The sequence below is a fragment of the Eschrichtius robustus genome, chromosome 16 (assembly GCF_028021215.1).
Source record: "Eschrichtius robustus isolate mEscRob2 chromosome 16, mEscRob2.pri, whole genome shotgun sequence".
Classification (NCBI taxonomy): Eukaryota; Metazoa; Chordata; class Mammalia; order Artiodactyla; family Eschrichtiidae; genus Eschrichtius; species Eschrichtius robustus.
Genome location: NC_090839.1, coordinates 15,799,450 through 15,824,031, shown reverse-complemented (window position 1 = coordinate 15,824,031; position 24,582 = coordinate 15,799,450). Strand labels below are relative to the sequence as shown.

At 36.7% G+C, this 24,582-nt stretch overlaps 1 protein-coding gene across 2 annotated transcripts in view; it reads left to right on the top strand.

The window, feature by feature from the left end:
* The window catches only part of STK4 (serine/threonine kinase 4), a 94,311-nt gene that overhangs the window by 24,551 nt on the left and 45,178 nt on the right, over positions 1-24,582 (top strand). For both annotated transcript variants that reach the window (XM_068565814.1, XM_068565815.1), the window contains 4 exons: positions 3,178-3,345; positions 4,996-5,133; positions 7,617-7,745; positions 8,851-9,037. In XM_068565814.1, the coding sequence (XP_068421915.1) occupies positions 3,178-3,345; positions 4,996-5,133; positions 7,617-7,745; positions 8,851-9,037 (622 nt within the window). The remainder of the gene's footprint in view (positions 1-3,177; positions 3,346-4,995; positions 5,134-7,616; positions 7,746-8,850; positions 9,038-24,582) is intronic.

Sequence of the window (24,582 nt, the reverse complement as noted above, 5' to 3'; positions counted from 1 at the left end):
ACTAAAACAGGGAATAATGGAGTAGAAGTTTACATTCTACTGGACTACATCATCATATTTATAAAAGGAAGAAGAATTAAATCTAAATGGCTTTCCTTGAATAAGACAGAATGTCATCTCATTCAGCCTCCAGGTGGCAGTTGGCTTTACTGAAAACGCTCCCCTCATTTGGTTCCAAAATACAGACTCTTGATTTTCCCCCTACCTCAGTAGTGCATGGCAATGAAATAAACCTTGTTTTAAAACAGGAAGTCTAAAATTATCTGGTTTTGTAAAATCAGATAATATGTGTGAAATATGTGTAGAAAAATAGAAGGAGTTCTGGACAGATATATACTAAAATTTGCGACAATGTTGTCTGTCATTTTTCTTGGGTAGTAGAAAAATATATACATATATAGTTTGTTTGTTTGTTTAGAGCTGGTATTATATACAGGTTTTATTTTAAAAAATTTTAAACCTGCCTGGAACATGTTAGGGAGTTTCATAGGTATTGCAACAGCACAAAAATTGCTTTGATATTTTAAAAAAAAAGCTCAGGAACTTATTCCATACTGTGATTTGTGGGCCCTTCCAAAGATTTTGTTGTTAGCACATAAGTAAACAGTACTAAACAGTATTATCTAAATTACAATCTTAATAAGGAAACCAAATTGAAAAAAAATTCTCCTGGTGCTGTGTAAAAGATATCACAATTTAAAATATCAATTGCATTTAGTAACTGAGACTTTTTTCACAGAAATAGAAAATAACAATCTTAAAATTCATATGGGACCACAAAAGGCCCCAAATAGCCAAAGCAGTCCTGAGAAAGGAGAACAAAGCTGGAGGTTTCACACTTCTTGATTGCAAACTCTATTACAAAGCTAAAGTAATCAAAACAGGATGGTATTGGCATAAAAATAGACACATAGACCAATGGAACAGAATCAAGAGCCCAGAAATAAACTCATGTTTATACGGTCAACTAATATTTGACAACGGAGCCAAGAATGCTCAGTGGGAAAAGATGGTCTCTCCAATAAATGGTCTTGGGAAAACTAGATATTCATTTGCAAAAGAATGAAACTGGACCCCTTTCTTACACCACTCACAAAAATTAACTCAAAATGGATTAAAAAACCTAAATATGAGGCCTGAAACCCAAAAACTCCTAGAAGAAAACATAGGGAAAATGCTCCTTGGCATTGGTCTTGGCAGTGATTTTTTGGATATGACAGTAAAAGCACAAACACTGGGACGTCATTGAGATTTTGGTTGGGATTGAATTGAATTGTGTTGAGGTTGTGTTGAATCGTAAATCAATTTGGAAAACATTGCCATCTTCGTGATGTTATGCTTTAAATCCTTTTCTGCTTCAACATTGTATAGCTATTCATCTATACTTTCCTTTAGTACTTTTTGGATTTTGTTCTTTGTATTTAAATTTTCAACCTATTTGAACTTACTTTGGTGAAAGCATAAGGTAGGAATTTAAGTGTAGAATCTTACAAATGAATAGACAGTTGCCCAGTGCTTTTTCCCCCCCATAATCTATCCTTTGCTTGCTGATTTAAAAATGACGTTTTAATCATATCTTCAAATTATACACTTATATACATATAGGGTTGTGTATGTGTGTGTTTGTATACCATAATCTGTTTCTGGACTTAATATTTTCCATTGCTATGCTACTATACTAATATAACTTTGTAATACAGATCTAGTTAGGTTAGTATCTACTCATTACTCTTAATGTTCAAAAAATGTTTAGTTATCCAGATATCCATTTCTAATTGGAAATAATCCTTGACAACAACATTGACTATCACCACTTGAATGGTGCAGATTTGAAGTTTCAGAGCAAAGGAAATGACTTAAGCAGTAAGTTAGTTCCTTTGTTAATTTTTTACATAGGACTGACAAAGTGAGATCAATTTAAAAATATTACCTGTTGTTTGCTCCTGACTGGCATAACCTAGCTTAAGTGATAGCCATTTTAGAAGGAACATCGGTGATGATGATGGGAAGTCCTGTTGTCTATTTAGTTCTGTTTAAAATCCTTCTCTTCCTAAAACACAGGAATTCTAGGAAGGTTCTCTTTCATTAGGGCCATGCTATTCTGGGAAAGTATGCAAGTAGTTATTTGCCCATGTGTACTATATTCATATATTATTTAAGCCCCAAAGTAAGACTATATATATACAGTATAATATTATATAAAAAATATATATATATTATAAAAAAGAAAATCATATATGTACATATATATGTACACACATATTTTCTCTTTTTTAAATCTTCTCTTTTTAAAATTTCCTGATTGCACGTGTAATACACACTCACATAATCCAGCTGAGTTTTACAAAATTATACGGGATGGAAAGTAAAAGTCTTTCGTAATTCTGTCTTCTAGATATGACTCTTGTTAATAGTTTGGTGTATATTACTTGGAGATTTTTTTTTGCTGTCCATATAACAACAATGTTTATTATTATTGGTTGTTGTTTTATTGTTGTTCTGATCATTGTTTTTCTTTTACAAAGACAAGGCTGTATTATATATAATTTTGAACATAAGTTTTTTGCTTCACAATGTGTCTTGTACATTTTTTCCATGTCAGAAAGGTGTATCTAGGTCCTTTTTTTTCATTGTATGGATATTTATTATATTTAACTTACTTCCTTTAGTTGGTTATTTGTGTTGTTTCCTTTTTTCTTTTTTCCCCCCCTTCTATTACAAATGTTTCTACACTACTTGTGCATATATCTTGGGGTACTTACATATAGGACACATTTCTAGAAATAGATTTGAATCAAAGGATATGGACATATAAAGTTAATAAATATCGCCAAGTTGCATACTAAAACATTGTATCAGTTTATGCTCCTATAACATTGTATTTTAGTGCCTGTATTTTGTATTTTAATCTATGTTATTATCAGCAATAGTTATTAGTAATCAATCTCATTTTAGTGTTTCATTAATTGATTGATTATTTTTTGTGTTTTAATAATTGATTGAGAATCTTTTATGTTTCCATGTCATTTGAATTTCTTTTGTGACTTGCTTGATCAATCATGCTTGAGTATGGTTTGTGTATGTATTTCAAATCTAAGACATTTCTTATTGTTGGAAGGGACTCTTTTTCTCAACAGTTTTATTGCTTAGTGTTGATCTCTCTCCTTTCTATTTTAGGATACCATGGCCAAGCGAAATACAGTGATAGGAACACCATTTTGGATGGCTCCAGAAGTGATTCAGGAAATTGGGTACAACTGTGTGGCAGACATCTGGTCGTTGGGAATAACAGCCATAGAAATGGCTGAAGGAAAACCCCCATATGCCGATATCCATCCAATGAGGGTAAGGAAATGGGCAGAAAACCAGTGGGGTGGTTAGTTACCGGTGATCATTAGAAACTTAGTTAAATGACTTACTTGGTTAGGTACCAAACAATAAATGAATTAATTGTAAATAATTGATAAGTGTCAGTCTAGCCTCCAGATGATGATACACTTCCACTAGTTGTAGTCACTAATTAAGTCAAGTGTAATCCACCCCTCTCCATTCTAGAGGTTGTGTATTAATAGCCCTCTGGCAGGACGTGGGCCAGGAGATGCGTGGTTGACTTGTACAGTGTATATGTTTTTAATAGTTCAGGTGCTCACATTTTAACGTAACAACACTAACTGGAGCTGAGCAGCAGTCCTCTCCTTTATACAGGGCATGGGCTTTCCACTTTATCAGTCTCCACGATTCCCTATTCACCAAGTATCACTTATTGCAGTGTTTTCTCTAATGTTTTTTATAGTAGTATTGAGAAGAAAGTAGACTATTTTTTTAAACTCATGTCACTGACACCCAGTCTGATTCATTTGTTGTCTTTTTCCTGCCTGGCCCTTATAGGTATTTACATGTGTAAGTTCTAGCGGCTCTGTACTCTCCAACTTCCATCCACTTTTAGAGTATGAAGGGCCCATAGGTTCAGTCTCCACTGAAACTCCTTCAGTGTTGCTACGCTAAGCAGTTTCCAGGCTTTCCCCACCCCTAGAACCCCTCATGATAGCACTGTTACAAGACCTTGACCCTACCTTCTTCAGCGGCTCTGTAGTCTTCTCCATACTGCCCAACTCAGCACCCCCTCTCTTCTGATTAAGTAGTCCTTCTATTAATAGACTTAACAGTTTTTTAAAAAGTATTCATGTGCCCAGAGATAAGCTCCTGTCTTTTTGGGGGGGCAGAAGTGGAGAAGGGTGGGAAGATTTACTCATTATATTTTTAGATTTAAAGAATATAATTTAAGCTGCTTATTGCAAAGAGTTTTATGTTTTTAAAAAGCTGTACCTCTTTTATTGGAAACTCAATAAATAATACAGACATACCTCATTTTATTGTGCTTCACTCTATTGAGTTTTTGACAAATTGAAGGTTTGTGGCAACCCTGTGTTAAGAAAGTCTATCAGTGCCATTTTTCTTTTTCTTTTTTTTTAAAAGACTATTTTTTAAAATTAATTTATTTGTTTGGCTGAGTTGGGTCTTAGTTGTGGCATGTGGGCTCTTTGTTGCAGCGTGCAGGCTTCTCTCTAGTTGTGACACGCAGCCCTAGAGCACGCGGGCTCAGTAGTTGCGGCGTGTGGGCTTAGTTGCCCCGCGGCATGTGGGATCTTAGTTCCCTGACCAGGGACCAAATCCACGTCCCCTGCATTGGAAGGCGGATCCTTAACCACTGGACCACCAGGGAAGTCCCTATCAGCGCCATTTTTCCAACAGCATTTGCTCACTTTGTGTCTCTGTGTCACATTTTGGTAATTCTTGCAATATTTCAAACTTTTTCACTATTATTATATTTGTTATAGTGATCTACTTTGAGATACCTGGATTTTTGTTGTAATTTGGATGGGCTTGTAGTGGAGAAGAGAAAAATCATTTTACCAAACTCTAAATGTATTTCCAGTCACATTTTTATTGGAGCATCACTTTTATTTTGCCAAATTTTTTTTTTTTTAAAACTAGGCAATCTTCATGATTCCTACCAACCCACCTCCCACATTCCGAAAGCCAGAACTGTGGTCAGATAGCTTCATGGATTTTGTGAAGCAGTGTCTCATAAAGAGCCCTGAGCAGAGAGCCACGGCCACTCAACTCCTACAGGTATGAATCACCCTGGGGTGCTGCCTCTTTCTGTTTCATTCACAGGCTGACCAAAAGATGCTGTTAACCCACCTACATGGAGATGGTAAAGAGGTATAAAATATTCCCTTTGAATGTAACTGCTTAGAAAAGACAGAGAGAATAAAGTTAAATCATTGAACAAGATAATAAGAAAATACAGGGCTCTATGGGATTAGAGAACAGGAACTGACATTTATTGAGCACCTACTGTGTGCTAGATACTTTGCATGTTGTGGCATTTAATCATCACATACACCCTGTGAGAGAGGGATATTAATTTACTTTTATAGGTGAGAAAATGAAGATTTAGAGAGGTTAACTCATTTAGAGCCGCTCAGCTGGTAAACAGCAAAGCCAGGATTAGAACCTAAGTCTTTTTGATCCCAAAGCAGGAGTGCCATTAAAGATACCCAGTTCTGACAGAGAACTGGGATCAATGGTAGGTGCTGTTGTAGCTCAGGGTGGAAAGAGGCCACTTTGGACTAGAGATACCAGGACTGCTTTCCTGGAGGAGGTAACCTGTGTGCTTGGGCCTTGAAGGATGGGTGGGGTTTGGCAGGCAGTATGCTTAATAGTTAGGAGCTTGGATTCTGGAGCCTGTCCTGGGTTTGAATCGTGGCTCCCTGTTTGCTAGCTCTATGACCTTGGGCAAGTAACATAACCTCTCTGTTACTTTACTTTTCTTATCTATACAGTGGAAATCAAGTACCTGCCCCATATGTTGGTTGTGAAGATTAAGTGATATAATATGTATGACTTTGAACAATGCTTTATGCATATTAAAGATAGTATATAATAGATTTGACAAATATCTGCTATTATTACTGAGCTAGGCCAATGGTTTTCAGTCATGTCAGATCCAATGCCCCCTTTTTATAACCAATACATATTTTTTTTAACATTTATATAACATTTATAATCCTTTTGGAATGAAACTCATAGATGCTAAAATCTATTTATGCCCAAAGTTTAAAAAGAATCAGGGTAATGTTGGTGCTATGATGGAGAAATATAAGAATAATAATTTATAATAATACAAATGTCAATATAGAAATGCTCCAGCTTTTCAATTTATAGACATAATGAATTAATGAGACAACTGTATCTAGCATCATGAATGAGTTTAGATTTAAGAGCAGTAAGAAGAACAGAAACCTTTCCATTCAAGAAACACAGGAAAATGAGTGTATGGACACTAACAGAAATCTAATGTTAAGTAATAACAGGGCAGACTCATTTATATATGATAAGAGGAGGGAAATGATCTTATAGACTTGCCCAGTGGCGAGAACAAGGAAATATGATATTCTTGCAAACGAGCTGGGTCTTATTTCTAAGAGCAGTGGCAAATTCTTTTCCTGCCTGGATGGGGTACTGATGCAGTTTTATGGACAAGATATCGTCTGTATTTCGATCTTACCACACGTTGAGGTATACTGTCCGCCTCTAGGGTCCTTGCAAAGACCTTGGAGCCCATATCCTCTGACGGGTGCTGGGGAACAGAGAATGGATTACAGATAAACACTGAGGACAATGTCAGAATAAGTTTGGAAAACAACAGGCAATGCTCCCCCCCCAAAAAAAAAGAATTTCCACATGTAACTTTCACAGTATAGATTTCTTACTGTGTTACAAAGGCAGACAACAAAAATATAAGATGGTATTAACATTAAAAACTTTAAACTATTTCTATGAAGGAAAGTCAGCAATATCCCTGTGTTTCAAGTATCTTTGCAGATTGAATAATATTGGGGCCTACATCTGTTACATATTAGTGACCAGTTTTAGTATTTCTGTAGTAACTACACTTTGGCACTAAAATCCTTTTTACCTAAGTACATAGTTGGAAATGCTATGGGACATTGAATAGAAAGAATAAGCAGGAGGAGTAAACTATTCAGTGATTTCTAAACAATGTCTTTATTCCGCTTAAGCCCCCTCTCCAAAATCACCTCCCAAATTACTAGACTTTTTGCTTATCTCTTGAAAAAGTTCGTCAGCATTATTTATCAAAGTGTATATGTACTCTGAGACATTTTAAAGATATGGAGAATGTGCTATGGTTTGTTGTTGTGTAAGACTGTTCCACACGTTATGGGATTACTTGTGTCCCTGCCCCCTTTCCTATGTCCCATGTAGTTTGTGTTCTCCAAACATTGTAGCAACAAGCTCCCAAGATGTTTATAGAACTTCCTCTAGGGGGCAGTGCCAGCCTGTTGAGAATCTCCAGAGTTGGTAGAGAGAAATGGAGGAAACATTCCAGCCAAGCCAGAAAAGATGGGCAAAGCCTGAATGCACCTGCTGACAGTTATAAAGCAAGTGTGGGTTAGCTGTAGTCCAAAGCATAAAGAGAAAGATTAGATTCACTGATAGAGTCAACAAAGATTGTCAAGTGCCTACTGTGTGCCAGGCAGTGTTTTGGCACTGGTGCCATATAAACCGTCTTCAACTTTCTTGCTAAGCACCCATTTGTCAAGAGTGCCAAAGGAGTGTCCATACTGCGGGATTTAATTAACGAAGCCATGGACGTGAAGCTGAAACGCCAGGAAGCCCAGCAGCGGGAGGTGGACCAGGACGATGAAGAAAACTCAGTGAGTGGCAGTGGCGGGCGTTGTGGTGGGCCTCGGGCATCAGTGCTTGTTATTTCATGATTGCCAGCCAGGTAAGATGAGCTGGAGATGTGGGTTCCACCTGGAACTGGAGGCTCTTCTTGCTGACCGTGTCCTGTCTGGGACCAGGGCTTGCTAGAGGCTTGCTGGGTCTGTGTCTGTTCGTCTCTCAGTGCTTCCTCAGACGCTTCCACATTTTATTCTTTTGCCTCCATATTTTTTCTTCAGTTTAACTTTTTATTCGGGAAAGAGAATACTCAGGTCTGAGACTGGATTTTCCCATGCCCTTTTGGGGCGTCTAGGATCCATACTAAATATGTAGACTTTACATATGGATGATCTTCTTTGGTTGAATAGTAAGAGTACTGTCAATGGAGTATAACCTTTAAAAATCGTGACCCAATGTCTTTTACACCTGTAACATATATAATATGGTACATCAATTATAGTTCAATTAAAAAAGAGTGCTCTTGGGCTTCCCTGGTGGCGCAGTGGTTGAGAGTCTGCCTGCCAATGCAGGGGACGCGGGTTCGAGCCCTGGTCTGGGAAGATCCCACGTGACGCGGAGCAACTGGGCCCGTGAGCCACAGTTGCTGAGCCTGCGCGTCTGGAGCCTGTGCTCCACAACAGGAGAGGCTGCGACAGTGAGAGGCCCGCGCACCGCGATGAAGAGTGGCCCCCACTTGCCACAACTAGAGGAAGCCCTCGCACAGACACGAAGACCCAACACAGCCATAAATAAATAAATAAATAAATAAACTCAAAAGTTAAAAAAAAAAAAAAAGCTCGTAAACTCAGTGATCAAAAGACAGGCAACTCATTTAAAAAAAAAAGAGTGCTCTCGGTTCTACAAGTTGGGTTTAGAACCCAAGTAAGCATCAAATCCAGAAATATTTGCACCAAGATGAGTAAGAGTAATTCAGAAAACTCAATCTTTTGTTTTTTTAATTTTTTTTTTTTGTTGGAGTATAATTGCTTCAAATGGTTTGTCAGCTTCCGCTCCACAGCAAAGTGAATCAGCTATACATACAGAAAACTCAATCTTTTGATCTAATCAGCCCTCATTTGAGATTTCGTCCTTTCCCAGGAGGAGGATGAAATGGATTCTGGCACGATGGTCCGAGCAACAGGGGACGAGATGGGCACCGTCCGAGTAGCCAGCACCATGAGTGATGGGGCCAATACTATGATCGAACACGATGACACGTTGCCGTCTCAGCTGGGCACCATGGTGATCAACTCAGAGGAGGAGGAAGAGGAAGGCACTATGAAAAGTAAGGCTCTGATTAAACAGACTAACTTCGCAGGCAGACCACGCACATTCCAGAGCGAGCAGATTCTCGTGGTCCACGTGGACTCAGTCTTGAAGCTCCTGTCTGTTGTCACAAGCAAAGGAGTAAGAGTGTTGGAGGGTTGGGGCAGCAGTGGAGGGTTCGGGGAGGGAGGAAGCCGGCATGTGGAATCAGAGGCAGGAAAGCATCAACAACAAGAAGGGATTGACTTTCAAACCTGAACGGCCATTCTCTCGTTGAATGTTGTCACTTTTTCCTTCTTTTCCTTGATCTGTGGAGGTGAGCACATACATTTGTTTTTTGTTTCTTTTTTCCAAAGTGATTGTTTATTTTATTTTTGTTTAATTTATAGTGATTGTTATTGATTTAAGTGATTATGCGACTGTTTAATTTATATTGCCCAGATGAATGTATGATAGTTCCAATGGTTCTACATCTGGGCCAGCACTTGGTATGGGCAGGCTTTGTACATGTAGACGATCTAGTAGGTGTGTAGTGGTATTTCATAGTGGTTTTAATTTACATTTTCCTAATGACTGATGCTTTTGAGCATATTTTCATGTATTTCTTGGTCATTTGCATATCTTCTTTTGCTTCTCCCTCCTCTCCTTTGTGCTTTCATTATTATACATTTTACTTCTACGTAGCACATATGTTGTTTTGATGCATAATTCAAAGTGTAGTGAAATTCTGAGCTATTTATCATACATATTATCTTCAGTCTGTTTTCACGATACTCTGTGTGTCTAAACCAGACTTACCAATTCTCAGTCAATCTGTTAAGGGTGAATGTACAAATTGAAGAGTCCTATCCAATCCCTTCTAGTGTAAACCCATCTCTGCTGCTTTTCTTATGCTGTTGATCATTTTTATTTGGCCTATGACTGAGGTCTAACACCTGTGCTCAGTTCCCGTTGAAGAGGGCCATCCTCTCCTCTCCCTTCAGTTGTTTCCTTTCCCTTTACTCTGTGCATTACAGAACAAGTCATGGAGAAAAGGAATTTGGGAGTACAAAGTGGTAATAATAATTGAGTTCTAAACGTACAATTTAGCCTGAGCTTTGCGTAGGTTTAAAGCATTAAGTCTCTATGATCTTTTCATCATCTTTTTTTTTCTTTCCTTTTTTCTTTCTTTCTTTCTTTATTTTTTTTTTATGGCTGTGTTGGGTCTTTGTTTCTGTGCGAGGGCTTTCTCTAGTTGTGGCAAGCGGGGGCCACTCTTCATCGTGGTGCGCGGGCCTCTCACTATCGCGACCTCTCTTGTTGCGGAGCACAGGCACCAGACACGCTCAGTAATTGAGCTCAGTAATTGTGGCTCACGGGCCCAGTTGCTCCGCGGCATGTGGGATCTTCCCAGACCAGGGCTCGAACCCATGTCCCCTGCATTGGCAGGCAGATTCTCAACCACTGTGCCACCAAGGAAGCCCTCCTTTTTTCTTTTACTTTATTTTTAATTAATTTTTATTGGCATATAGTTGATTTACAATGTTGTGTTAATTTCTGCTGTGCATCAGTTATACATATACATATAACCACGCTTTTTTAGATTCTTTTCCCATACAGGTCATTACAGAGTATTGAGTAGAGTTCCCTGGGCTATACAGTAGATCCTTATTAGTTATCTATTTTACATATAGTAGTGTGTATATGTCAATCCCAATCTCCCAATTTATCCCTCCCCCCTCCTTTCCCCCTTGGTAACCATAAGTTTGTTTTCTATATCTGTGACTATTTCTGTTTGGTAAATAAGTTCATTTGTACCATTTTTTTAGATTCCACATATAAGTAATATTTTCCTTCCCTTTTTAAAATTTAGAATTTCTTCCTCGAAACCAGGGACTGGTTGGCAAACTATGTCCACAGGCCAAATCTGGCCTGACACCTGGTTTTAGCAATAAAGTTTTATTGAAACACAGCCATGTCCATTCATTTGCTATTGTCTATGACTGCTTTTGCACTACAAAGGCAGAGTTGAGCAGTTGTGACTGAGACCGTGTGGCCCCCAAAGCCTGAAATGTTTACTGTCTGATCCTTTACAGACAGAAAAAGTTCTCTAACTCCTGCTTTAGACGTACTGCTTTGTGATTGATTAATTCATTCAATAAATTTCTCTTCAGTGCCTACTGTATCCCAGGTACTTTGCTAGATGCTGAGGATACAGCAGGGAATGAAGAAACAGTCCTTGCCCTGAAGGAAGTCACTGTCTAGTCTGGGGACAGACCATTTAATTACACTTCAGCATATGAAATGGGCTTTAAAACAGAGGTAATCTGAGGGTGTTGGCGAAGCAGAGTGGAAGAGTATTTAATTTAGGCTGGGGATTACTGACAAATTCCTGGAGGAAAAAGGCAGGAAGGTTGGCAGTGAGTAGGGTGGGTGGAGATGTTCCAGCAGAGGGAGCCGTGTCCACAAAGTCCAAGTGGCAGTGAGTTCAGGGCAACTGCAGCTGGTTTATTGTGGCTAGAACACACCATTCCAGGGCTTTAGATCTCAGGCAGCCCCCTTGAATTTTCACCTTCCAGGTCTGTGTATTTATAATCAACCCTTTGTTTTTGAAGGGAAAAGGTTTTCTTGTTTTCTTTTTTCTATTTTGGGGCCAAGGCTCATCATGTGTGTTTGGCTTCAGGTCAGAATTATACAAATGGTGAAAGAGTAGTAATACTGCTGATGGATGTGTAAATTGATCTAACTTTTCCGGAATGTAGTGCATATCAAGAGTTTAAAAAATTCAAACCTTTCACTCAGTAAATTCCACTTCTAGGAATTTGGCCCAAGAAAATAATTGAAGATATAGAGAAATTATATTCTAGCTTTACAAAAGTAAAAAGATAAATTAACATGTTAATATGTGCATAGAAAAAAGACTGAAAAAAACCAATCAGAAGGCCAGAGAAAAATAAACCAAATATTAAAAGTAGATAATGGGATTATAGGTATTTTAAATTTTATTTATTTTCCAAATTATTTTCTAGAGTTATTATCAGAGAAAAAAATCCCACCAAAAATACTGCCGATATCATAGTGTATCCTGTAAATTGGGACTTTGAATTCTGCATTGCCTTAAGAATCCTTTTTTTCTCCCTTCTTCCTCCTTGCACCGTTTTTTATGGCCTTAAAAATGGATATTTACAAAGAGTGCATTAAAACATTGTCACTCCCTGCTAGTTAGTGTCTCTTTAAATTCTTATCGAAAATGTGTTCTTACAGTATGTTTCATCCCCTGGACTCAAGATTTGGTGTTACGTAAATTATCGAGTGAATGATACGTACTAAATTTATTTTTTCTTTTGCTCTTTTAAGTAGCTAGCCCGTGTGATTTGTTAGGAAGGTTTGTTTTGCAGCAGTGAGCTGCTGACTTCTTTTTGTTGACTCGGAATGCTATATCTTCTGCTTGTTTTAAAGGGTTTAATTACGCAGATGATTATAATCCCTGTGTAATATAACTAGGCTGACCCGTTAAACATGTGTTGTGCATGTACGTGTTATGGAAAATCCACCTTTTTAAATTTAAAGAATTAATTTTGTTCCAAATGTAATTTTCGTATTTTAAGTGCTCATTAATTTAGTGGGTTGTTTGTTCAGTTTCTGAGCTTGGATAGTTTTAGCATGTCTAATGAGAAACATGCATCTTTTATTATAGTCATGAGGGAAAAACCCATTTAAAAACTTCAACAGCCACAGCTAAGTGACATTAAATAAACTTAGTTCACAATCTGTTTCAGGTCTTGTAATTCAGTTTTGAGTCACAAGTTAGATAGATTTGCCACTTAATTCTGAGATCTTTACTCATTATTTTAGGAGCTACTGAAACTTTTCATTATGGAAAATGAAAATATATACAGTTACACAGAATAATATCATGACCCCTGTGGACATATAACCAGTTTCGAAAATAACTCACTGCCCATTATATTTCAGCTCTCCGCCAAAGAGAATAACAAACTGAATTAATTTAAAGCAGATCTCAGACATTAGACCACTTCTTCATATTGATTTCTAAACATTTAAAGGAGACTGTCTGACCAAGCTTGGCTCAGATAATAACTATCTGTGTTACATTGGACAATTCTCTTTCCCTGTATGGGCCTCAGTGCCTTAATCAATAAAAATAAAGAGTTGTTAATCTTCTTTATTTTCCTTGTCCCTGGTAGCTCTAATTGTTTATAAAAATTATATAACTCATGACTAATATAGAACTGAAGTTTCTACAGGTTAAAATTTGTGAAAATAAATAGGGTTTCACCTAGTACCTTAGAAAAGTTAGATATTTCAAATGCCTCTATTCTCATTTACTGTATTAAAAATTATTTATACCAACAGTATTACAACAGTATTAATGCACTGTTACAAAAGGAAGTAGTTCACCCCTAAGTCCTCTCACTCCAGCAAAGAACTCCTGTTCTTGACCATATGCCTGTATAGTTCCTATATGGTAATAATTTGCTTAGGTATTCTAATTTCTGATTAATTTCTACTGAATAAGCATATGCATTTTTCATGTTGTTGCATAGTCCTTTTTATATTTATCACACTTAACAGTGTTTTTTGGTCATTTACCCATTGCTGGGCATTTTGGTTGTTTCCAGTTTTTCACTAGTACAAATAACTCTGCAGGGAACATCCTACATATAAATTTTGCCTTCCTTTTAATGTTTCCTAGGAAAAATTTCCAGAAGTGTTTGAACAATTTAATGTGCAGGTATTGCCATATTGTCCTCCAGAAAGTTTGTGCCAGTTTACCTTCCACAAGGATTAATAGCAGCTATCAGTATCCTTAGTTTCTTCCCTTTACAGCAATTTTTCCTTTATATTTTCCATTTTTTAAATCTCTCTGTGCCACTTTCTGGGTGTTAGCCCTGGATTCATCTTCTAATTCTGTAATTCCTTTTTGAGCCATGTCTAATCAGCTGTTTGACCCAGCCATTGCGATTTTTTCAGTGGCTAACATTTGCTATGGTCACATGGCTAGTAAACATGGGAGCTGGGAATTCAAAGAACTCCGAAGTCTATGGTCTTTTCATTCTACTGAACTTCTGATTTGTTCTGGAAGCCTACCCTTATGTTAATGGGCATTAGATCCGTAACATAAAACCCATCAAAATTCATGGTAAGACTGGTGCTGGCTTTTGAGGGGATTCCAAAGCTAACTTTTTTTTTTTTAAGAAACAGTTGTTTTTTTTCTCTTCTTTTTTTTTTTTTTAACGTATATATGTATCTATTCTTTTTCGAATTCTCTTCCCATTTAGGTTGTTACATAATATTGAGCAGAGTTCCCTGTGCTATACAGTAGGTCCTTGTTGGTTATCCATTTTAAATATAGCAGCATGTACATGTCAAACAATTGTTTTTTATATATAAATTATTTATTATACCTAAGAGGATAGACATTATAACTGTTAATAATAATCATTAATGATTAGGCACTTAATATCTACCAGGTGCGGTGCTTAATCCTTTATAAGCATTTCATATATTTTAATCATTACAACCATGATGTGTGGTGTTTTCACAGCCCACCCCCGGCCTTTCACAGAAGCAGAAACTGAATTGCAAAGAGACTAAGTAACTTGCTGGTGATTACATAGTAACAGAAGAGCCAAGACCTGAAGCCAAATACATTTGATTTCAAAGCTCATGCTCTTAACCATTATATTACCCTGCTCCTCAGCAGAGCCCCTTTATTAAGTTGTTAAGGGACAGGACCAAGGCTCATGTTACAAGCGCATCTGATGGCAAGTCTCAGCTTGCAGTGCCCCTTGCTGGTTGTTTGAGTACCTAGCCTCGCTCTGTGTCTGCCCAGGATTTCCAGACACAAAGGGCACAAGGTTTTCAAAGGGAACCAGCCTCTGATGATTTTGTTACATCTGAGGGAATATGTTTTGGTTGTGTATATCTGAATCTACCATAAAGAATCAGATTGCAGTTGGAGGGAGGGTTAGAGTGGGGTGGGATTTGATTGCTTTATGAGAGTCCCCAAGAACCCCTGTCAGAACCATAGAGGTAAACCATTGTCCACACTACGTTGAAAACCCGTGTCTGGATAAAATATCAGTTTGGGGATTTTGGAAGGCTTCTCCTGTTGGTCTGTGTCACTGGGTTTTTTTGCATAAGGACCGTAGAAGAACTTTGCCCTCACTGTTTGAAGGGCACATTCCTGAGGTGACTTGAGAGGTTCTGTGTCAGTGTCAGGGCCCTTGTACTTTCTCTGGGCCGGCAGAGGGAGCTCTGTAACAGGTTATGAGTTTAAATGGTGTTCCCACTTGTGTCCACAAATCCCCTTTCTATGGAAGGCTTCTTTCTAGATCAAGACTGTTATTTATTTATATTTTAACATCTATTTTAAGTAACCACAGCAACACTAGGGCAATGTCTTTATTTTAGGTAGGAGATTGGATACCTCATACTTGGCAAAGTTCAAATAAGACTGAAGTCGGTTAGAACATCTCAAAATAGTTTAAACTTTTCCTTTCTCTTCCCAGATTTCTCAGTAGACCTTAACCAGAACTGATGTTTTCTTTCTGCAGCGTAGTACCACGGATATAGTTTCGAACCTATCATCAGCTAAATTGGCCCTAACAAAGTAATTGAATACATTAAAAAAAATAAAACTTAAAATTCTTGTGCAGAACTGACTTGGGAAAAGTTATTTTATGTATCAAAATAAACATTAACAATGACAGTTTATAGCTTTTCTTGTGTAGCCTCTTTAGTTTTTGTTTAATTTATTTCCATGTTGACTATACAAGTCTGATGCTTACTTTGGGAGTAGCCTTTGCTCTTTTCCTTTTCTTTTTCTTTCTTTTTTTGTTACTGGTTTGCAGTGGTTCTTTATATGTTGGATACTAATTTTTTGTCAGTTATGTGCATTGTAAATATTTTCTCCCAGCTTGTGACTTGTGCTTTTAATTTTTCAGGATGTTTTCTTAGAAAGCAACTTTTGTTTTCATGAAGTCACATTCGTCTGAATTTTCTTATACCGTATGTTTTTTGTGCCTTCTTTAAGAAATTCTTAATAATATATTTTAAAAATGTTTGCTTTATATTGGAGTATAGTTGACTTACAATGTTGTGTTAGTTTGAGGTGTACAGCAAAGTGATTCAGTTTTACATATACATATATATATTCTTTTTCAGATTCTTTTCCCGTATAGATTATTACAGAATATTGAGTAGAGTTCCCTGTGCTATACAGTAGGTCCTTGTTGATTATTTTAGATATAGTAGTGTGTATATGTTAATCCCAAACTCCTAATTTATCCCTCCTCCCTACCTTTTCCCTTTGGTAACCAAGAAATTCTTAATAATATTGTAATAACTTTGTATGGTGATAGATATTTACTAGACTTATTGTGGTGATCATTTCATAATGTATGCAAATGTCAAATCATTATGTAATACATCTGAAGCTAACATAATATTGTATGTTGACAATATTTCAATTAAAAAAAGAAATTCTTTCCTATCCAAATGTCTTAGAAACAGTCTCCTATTTTTTTTTTTCTAAAGGTTATAAGTTTTACTGTTCACATTTAGGACTTTATTAAATATATCAGGAATTTTTTTTAGTTTACAGTATGAACTATAGTCATCTAATTTTATTCCTTCCATCTGAAAGACTTGCTTTCTCCCTCCATTCAGATGTTTGGTCCTGTTACCTTCTCAGGCCTTCCTTGACCATCTATCAAAAATAAATTCCCCTTCCCCTTTTTATTTTTCTTGCAATACAGATTACTCTTGAAATTTATATCATTATTCTTCCATGTAAATTTTAGCATCGGTGTATCAAATTTTGTAAAATACCACTGGGATTTTGACTGAATTGCACTGAATACACAGATTAATTAGGCAGAATTGCCTTCTTTATGATGTTAATTCTTTCTATTCATGAACATCGTTTATCTTTCCATCTGTTTGGCTTATATCTTTTCGTAGATAGCTTTATAATTATATCTATAAAGATGTTTTAGATCTTTTGTTAAATTAATTTTTATGGATTTTTTTTGTTCTAATAGGTTTTCTGAAGTTTTTTTTTATGAAGACAGTCTGTCTGTGCATTAGTTTTTCCTTTTGAGCTTTATACTTATATATTTTTCTTACTAAGACCTGCAATAATAGAGGTGGTAGTGGGCATTCTTGTCTTATTCCTTATCTTAAAGAAAATTCTTCTAATAATTTACCATCAAGTTTGATTTTGTAGTAGGTTTGGTGTAGGTACCCATTATCAGGTCTATTTCTAGTTTAAGAGATTTCTTTTCTAATCAAAATTGTTGTTAAATTTTATTCTTTGATTTTTGAGTTGAACACTTAGCTGTTTAATTTTCTTGCTTACTAATGTATTCAGGTAACCTTGTAATTTTTTCTCTAAGTTCAGTTTTCGCTGCATCCCATAAGTTTCATATGTGGCACATTGTAAGTACTTTTTCCCAGCTTGTGATGCTTTGTGCTTATTACATATTTCTTTTTTAACCCATGAATTATTCAGAAGTGCTTTTTAAAAACCAAATTGTATGAATTTTTTTAACTGCTTATTTTTAATTTTCAATTTCAGAGAATTGTGGCTAAAGAACACAGTCTGTGTGATACCAGTTTTTTTTTTTTAAGATTTTTTGATGTGGACCATTTTAAAAGTCTTTATTGAATTTGTTACAATATTGCTTCTGTTTTATGTTTTGGTTTTTTGGCGCCAGGCATGTGGGATCTTAGCTCCCCAACCAGGGATCAAACCCGCACCCCCTGCATTGGAAGGTGAAGTCTTAACCACTGGACCGCCAGGGAAGTCCCTGATACCAGTTTTTTGATGTTTTCTTGTGACATTTGTGGCCTAATATGTCAGTAATTTTTGTTAAGTGTTCTTTGTATGCCTTAGAAAGAATGTGTGTTTTCTAATGGTTTGTAGGAATCTATATATATACCGTTGATTTAGCTTGTTAATTGTCTTCAAATATAGCTATTCCCCACTAATTTTTGATACTTGATCTTTTGGTTTCTGAGGGAGATATGTTAAAATTGTTACTCTGTGGTTGTGATTTGTCAATTTTTATTAATTTTGAGATTTATATTTTGGGGAGGAGGACTTTTGTATTTTGAGGTTGCATTGTCTGATGAATATAGATTTAGAATTGTTAACGCTTCCTGGGAATTGTTCCTTTTATATTTGACTTTCACACCTTCCCTGAGATATGGGTCCACTAGTTATGAGCTTCCTGCCATACAGAATGAGGAAGTTCAAGTTAAAAGTTCAGCGTCTTTTCTAAAGTCACCCTAGATGACAAACCTTTGACTTCTAGTCCTCATTGCTACTGTGGTACAGGGCTTCTTGTTAAATATTGTGAAAAGCCTGCCTTTCTTGTCTTTTGACACCTATTTCTAGGATCTTCAAACCTAAGGCTTTTGTGATGTTGGTGTTTGGATTATCAAGGCTCATAGCTGTGATAATAAACAGACAAGGTTTTATAGCTAGGTAGATTGACGTATGATAATGGAAATGTAGTAAAATGTTAACATTTGAGGCATCTGGGTGAAGGTTATCCGGATAGTCTTTGTAACATTGGAAGGTTTTGTACATCTGATATGTCAACATAAAACATTACATGATTTTTAATTCATGATTTTCAGTTTTTAGAAATAAACCTCAAGAGGCTAACTTGGGATAGTTCATAAATTTGAAAGAGTTTTACTTAAGAGTGTCCTAATAAAAGAGTATCTTGAGGTTGTTCGTTTTTACTGATTCAGCTATTACATCTGTCATTAATATTGACAGAAATTTGTGCTTTAGAAAACCAAGCATATCACACAGGTTTAGGAAAATGTTAGTTTTTTAAATTAACAATCCTTTTATTGAAAAAAATTATATTGTGTCCATTTTTTAAATTGAGGTATAGGTATTTTATAATGTGTTTCAAGTATACAGCAAAGTGATTCAGTTATATTAACTATTAATAATGTCATTCAAAGTAATATATTGGACACTGAATATCATTAGTAGTGCTATGAAAATAATGAAATTTTGTACATATTGCCATCCGTGTATTTTATATTAAATTATATGTGGGGTGTTTTTTGGTGCGTCTTAATATGCAGAAAAATTGTTTCACCATTTCATTATCAAGCGAACGTTTTTTTTTAAAGGAAGAGAATTTATCCTGTTTTAGTTGATCATTATCAAATAAGATATTATATTTAGGAGCAAATATGAGAACTTCTATACTAGAAGTAGAGAAAGAATCCAAGCTTTCAAAACATATTAAAAATATGTTGTCAAATAAACTACATTATTATACTTTAATAATACTTTAAGTATAAAGTATCTTTTGAAAACAACAAAAAAAGTTCTTTTTTCAGAGGCAGAGATAACAAAAAAATCCTGGAGCAACTGATCCCGAATTGCATAAATTTGTAGTTTAGCAGTTAAATGCTTTTGCCCCAAATGAGGAAATGACAAGCCAAAGGACGGCCACTTGAAATATGTACCTCATCTACTAAAGATTTGACAGGCAACAGTTCTCCCTTCCAAGACTCATTGGCTACGATATGGTATTCTTGTCCTCACTGCCTTCCCAAGAGATACATGGCAGCCCGTTCCCCGTCCTTATCTCCAGGCTTATTAGGCCACCTGGCTTGCAGAACTTGGACCACTGAATTGAAAGATTGTTTCCACTGACTCAAGCCTTTTAAATTAGACTCAGTGAACTAAAGGGAGTGAGTGGATGATTTCTATTTCAAACTTGAATTTCTAATTGTATTCTAATGAATCTCTTTGAAATAGAATTTTAAAGCATGGTGGCATAATTAAGTTAGAGCAACTCAGAACCATGTTTCGGGTAAACTGCTGTGATAGTATTATGTGGTAAAAACGTTACGTATTTATAGTTTCCCAGAAAGTCCTAGGTCTCACGAAGGCACCTATCGTTGCTGTGAGTTTCCTCATGTTAAAACCAAAGTCCAGGATCTTGTTAAAATGATTTTATTTCAACACCATCGGTCAGATGCTAATTTCAGAGCTGTGTAAGATGGAAATTCTTGACTCACAGCCTATCTTCTTTCCACCTGCAGTGTTTTGAAGGGGATTGTTATAACAGTGACTCCCTTGTGTGTTCTCTATCTCATTCTCTCTGACTCAGATTATAACATTGCAAGGACAGTTACTAGGACATAAAGTACTACAGGTATTTTAATGCTTCTTTTACTACAATAACCTTACTGTCTGATTTCAGATCCCCTCAGGATGTTTAAAACTATCATCAGAGAATATTAAGTCCATGTATCTTTGCCACTCACCGTCAGCATCATATGCGAATTTCAGATAGCATTAGTGTGCTTATACATATCAAAGCTAAAACTTAAAACGTAGTTTGGTTTTAGAAACATGTCTCTCAATAAGGGTAGGAGAAAGAAAAAAGAGTAGCGGAAAGAACATTAATTTTTGGAATCAGAGTCTTTGATTTGACACTTGGCTCAGAATTTTATAAACTTTGTCAGCTTTGACAAGTTATTTCCTTTTTTGAGCCTCAGTTTCCTATCCTGAAAAAGTGAAGCATAAAAGTTCCTATTTTGTCAGGTTGTTAAGATGATAGGAGATAGATATGGGAAACGCTTAGCATAGAAATGCTTAAAAATGGTAAGTAGTATAGTAAGTATATAGTAAGTAATGGGTCTTTTAGTGTGTGACAGTGGTTTTTTTCATTGGACCTAAAAATTCCTTCAACCTGAGCTACTTTTCTACATCCTAAATCCTTTTCTCTTACTAGTCATGTTTTTTACTTTTTTTTAGTTTGTGCCCTTGGCATTAACGGTGTTTTGTAAGTGCCACTTCTGTGTCTAAGCACTGGCATGAAGATGGTTGATCTAAAGGAAGGTCACTTGTCAGTTTCAGTAATGTTTTTAAAATGTGCTGAGGAGAGAGAGAGAGAGAGAGTGATTCAAATTCCTTGGTAACAGGATAACATGTTTTGAGAATCTGTTAAGCAATAGCTCAAAATATAAGATGGTAGATTATAAAGAAGGCTAGACTTTGAATCTACGTGAGCCTTCCTTTGTGAAGTTTCAAACTGTTATCTTAACACTGCGAAATTTATTACTGACTGGATTTTTTTTTTCCGATCCCTGAAAGATAATCAGTGGGGTTCACTGTGCATTTATCAGAATCTCCCTCTAGGGTGGGATTTACAGCAGAATAGCAGAGATCTTGGTCCTCAGACTTTTCTCACAGTTGCACAGATAGTTCAAGGTCATCCTGCCAGAGTGGAGACTAAATCCTAATTGTTTGTGCAGTTTTTCTGATTATGTCCAGATGCTGGGCTCACTTTTATCTTTGGAAACAGTTAACATTCTTGATTCTTTTGGGATAAGCCAAAAAGCACAGACACGTGGTGCCTGAAAATTCATTCAAACCACCTGCCAGACCACATGTTAGGATATGAAAGTACCAGATCTCAGTGTGACATGGCTGAAAGGCTCAAGGCCTGTATTTTGAGGAGGATAATATGCTGCTCCATTAGAGTTAAATTGGTAAAAGGAGAGCCAAGAATAGCCATGGGGGAAATCTGTTTTCCAAAAGAGGGCAGTAGCATGGTAGTAATGAAGAATACAGGAAAAAGTCCAAAAGATATACTTTGGCTCTTATGCCTGAGAAGCAGATAAATCAGTTTTGATCAGTTAGGGCAATATATTTTTCTGGTGCTCTAAGCTGTTCTGACCTGCTTACTCTTGCTCAGCAAGAAAATGGAGATACATTCTGATAAATTTAAATGAGTCCCAAAGAAAAAGTAGATGATTCTCTTAAGTGTTTATGCTCTAAAAAAAATATCAGCTTGGAACCAGTATGTGTTAAAGATAAATATTTAATACCCACCAAAAAGTATCTATTAGGTAGTCACTATGTGTCGTTACTGTGTAGCGTACAAAAACCAAATGACATGTTTACTGCTGACCCGGAATTTGTAGGTTAAAAGGGGGAGATGACTTTTGTCATTATCTAACATGTATGGAGTGCCTACTGTACTAGTACCGTTGTTTCTAATTCCTTACATGTCTGGAACATTACTCCGGCTGCCTCAGATAGTGGTATTTGATGTTGACATAACTTAGTTGAGGAGATAGGGCGTCTACGTATAAAGGTAGTAATATAATAATAAGACAAATGCTGGGTAAGTGGTTCAGAAAAATGTCGAAGGATTTGTGAGAAATGAGATATACAGAAAGGCTGGGGACGATATTCCAGGCAGGTGCAGAGTCAGAAAGGAGGGGATATATGGTGAACATCCAGTTTGGCTGAAGTGGGTGTTGACCAGATATTGGAGGACCTTGAATGCCAAAGTAAGAAGTTTGAACTTGACTTTGTTGGTAATAGGGTAATATAAAGACATTTTGATCAGAAAAGTGACATAACAAAGTGGTTTTTTAGGACAGTCAGTGGGATGATATGGAGTTTGAAAAGACTGGAAACCGTGAGACCAATCAGGAAGTTGTTGCAAGAACCAAGGTATGGCTCGTTCTCACCGGTGAACCTTTTGTATGTATCTTTTTAGATGTGCTGCCTCTACTGCTCTAGTTAGTAACCCCTTGAAATCTGGATTCAGATCTCTCCGAATAGACATATGGTAGCACGCTAGACTTAAAGATCCAGAGCTTCATTGCCCAGAAGTCAAATCAGTTTACACAGAGGCAATTACCAAAACTGGTTCCTGGAAGAGTTATTCAAAAGTTAGACTCTGGAGAACCTTATAACTTATGGTTCTGGCAATTCTTAGTGGTTTCAGAGAACATTCAAAGGAATATTTATGGCCACATACAGAAACTTGGATAGTAACGTGTGTAATTAAATGAATTAATACATGTAAAGCGCCTAGATGCCCAGTCACAAAACCAAAACCAAAAACCACACACATAGTAAGTGTTAGATTAAAAAACAAAACAAACAGCGCTATGATAAGGCATATTATTCCAAGCCAGAAGAAAACACGTGAGAGATTATCTGAGTTGTTTCCTTGCAAGTATTCACGCTTGAAACAGAGAAGAAAATGTAGGCTTTTCCGAGTTCTCTACTTTGAACAGGTAGAAAAGAGTTATTGTAGAAATTAAGGAAAGAGTAGGTTGACCATTGTGGTTTACTTGGTGACAGTCTTGAAAATGAACATTTAAAACGGAAGGGCATAAAGTTTAATGTCTAGTAGATGGTCATTCCAAAGGAAAAGATGGGCCTCAGTCTTTGGTCAAGCTCCTGGCCAATTATGACTACCTTGGCATTGTGTTATAGTTCATGTGAATCCAGAAATAAAAGTAAATACTAGAGAAAAGGGATCTTTCTGTTTTTTTTAAAAAAATTTATTGATATATAATTCACTCATTTAAAGCATACAATTCAGTGGTTTTTAGTATATTTATGGAGTTACACAACCATCACCACAGTCTAATTTTTTTAAATTTATTATTTTTAATTGAGATATAATTCACATATAAAATTCACCATTTTAAGGTAGAGTTCTGTGGTTTTTAAAAATATATTAGCAGGGTTGTGCAATCGTAGCCACTGTCAAATTCCAGACATTTTCATCATCCCCCAAAGAAACCACAATCCTGTTAGCAGTCACTTCTCATTACCCTTTCCTCCATCCCCAGGCAGCCATTAACATGCTTTCTGTCTCTCAGGATTTGCCTATTCTGAACATTTTATATAAATGGAATCATATAAAATGTGGTCTTTGTATTTGGCTTCTTTCACTTAGTTTAATGTTTTCAAGGTTCACCAGTGTTACAGCATATATCAGTACTCCATTTCTTTTTATGGCTGAATAATATTCCATTGTAAGGATATACCCGATTTGTTTACAATCTAGTTTTAGAACTTTAAAAAGAAATTATTTATTTATTTATTTGGCTGCGCCAGGTCTTAGTCGCGGCACATGGGATCTTTGTTGCGGTGCATGGGCTTCTCTCTAGTTGTGGCACGTGGGCTCAGTAGTTGTGGCATGCGGGCTCTCTAGTTGTGGCGTACGGGCTCTAGAGTGCACGGGCTCAGCAGTTGTTGCGTGCGGGCTTAGTTGCCCCACGGCGTGTGGGATCTTAGTTCCCCGACCAGGGATTGAACCCACGTCCCCTGCATTGGAAGCCGGATTCTTAACCACTGGACCACCAGGGAAGTCCCACATAGCATTTTTCAAAGAAAAATAAATATAAGATACAGTTGCTTATGAATTTGCCCCTTTGTGGACTTTGACAGATTGTCCATTTAGCTTGCCAGATGCTGCTTACAAAGAAGAACGGGCCAGTCATAGTATAGGAATTCATGCATTCCGTGCATCAGATAAAAGAATCAGAGCAAGACATGGCTGTTTTCAAAGTTCGACTTTTCTGCTGAGTTCATTCTCCCAACGGCTTCAGGTTTCTGGTATTATCATTCAATGGAACGTCTTCATTTCCTGGGATATGTCTGAAAAAAAATACCCTGCCTCACACTGAAACAGAAAGCCCACCAGCCAGCAGAAGCCCTGGGGACAGCATTGCCTTTAGTCAGCTGGGAATGATTCTTTC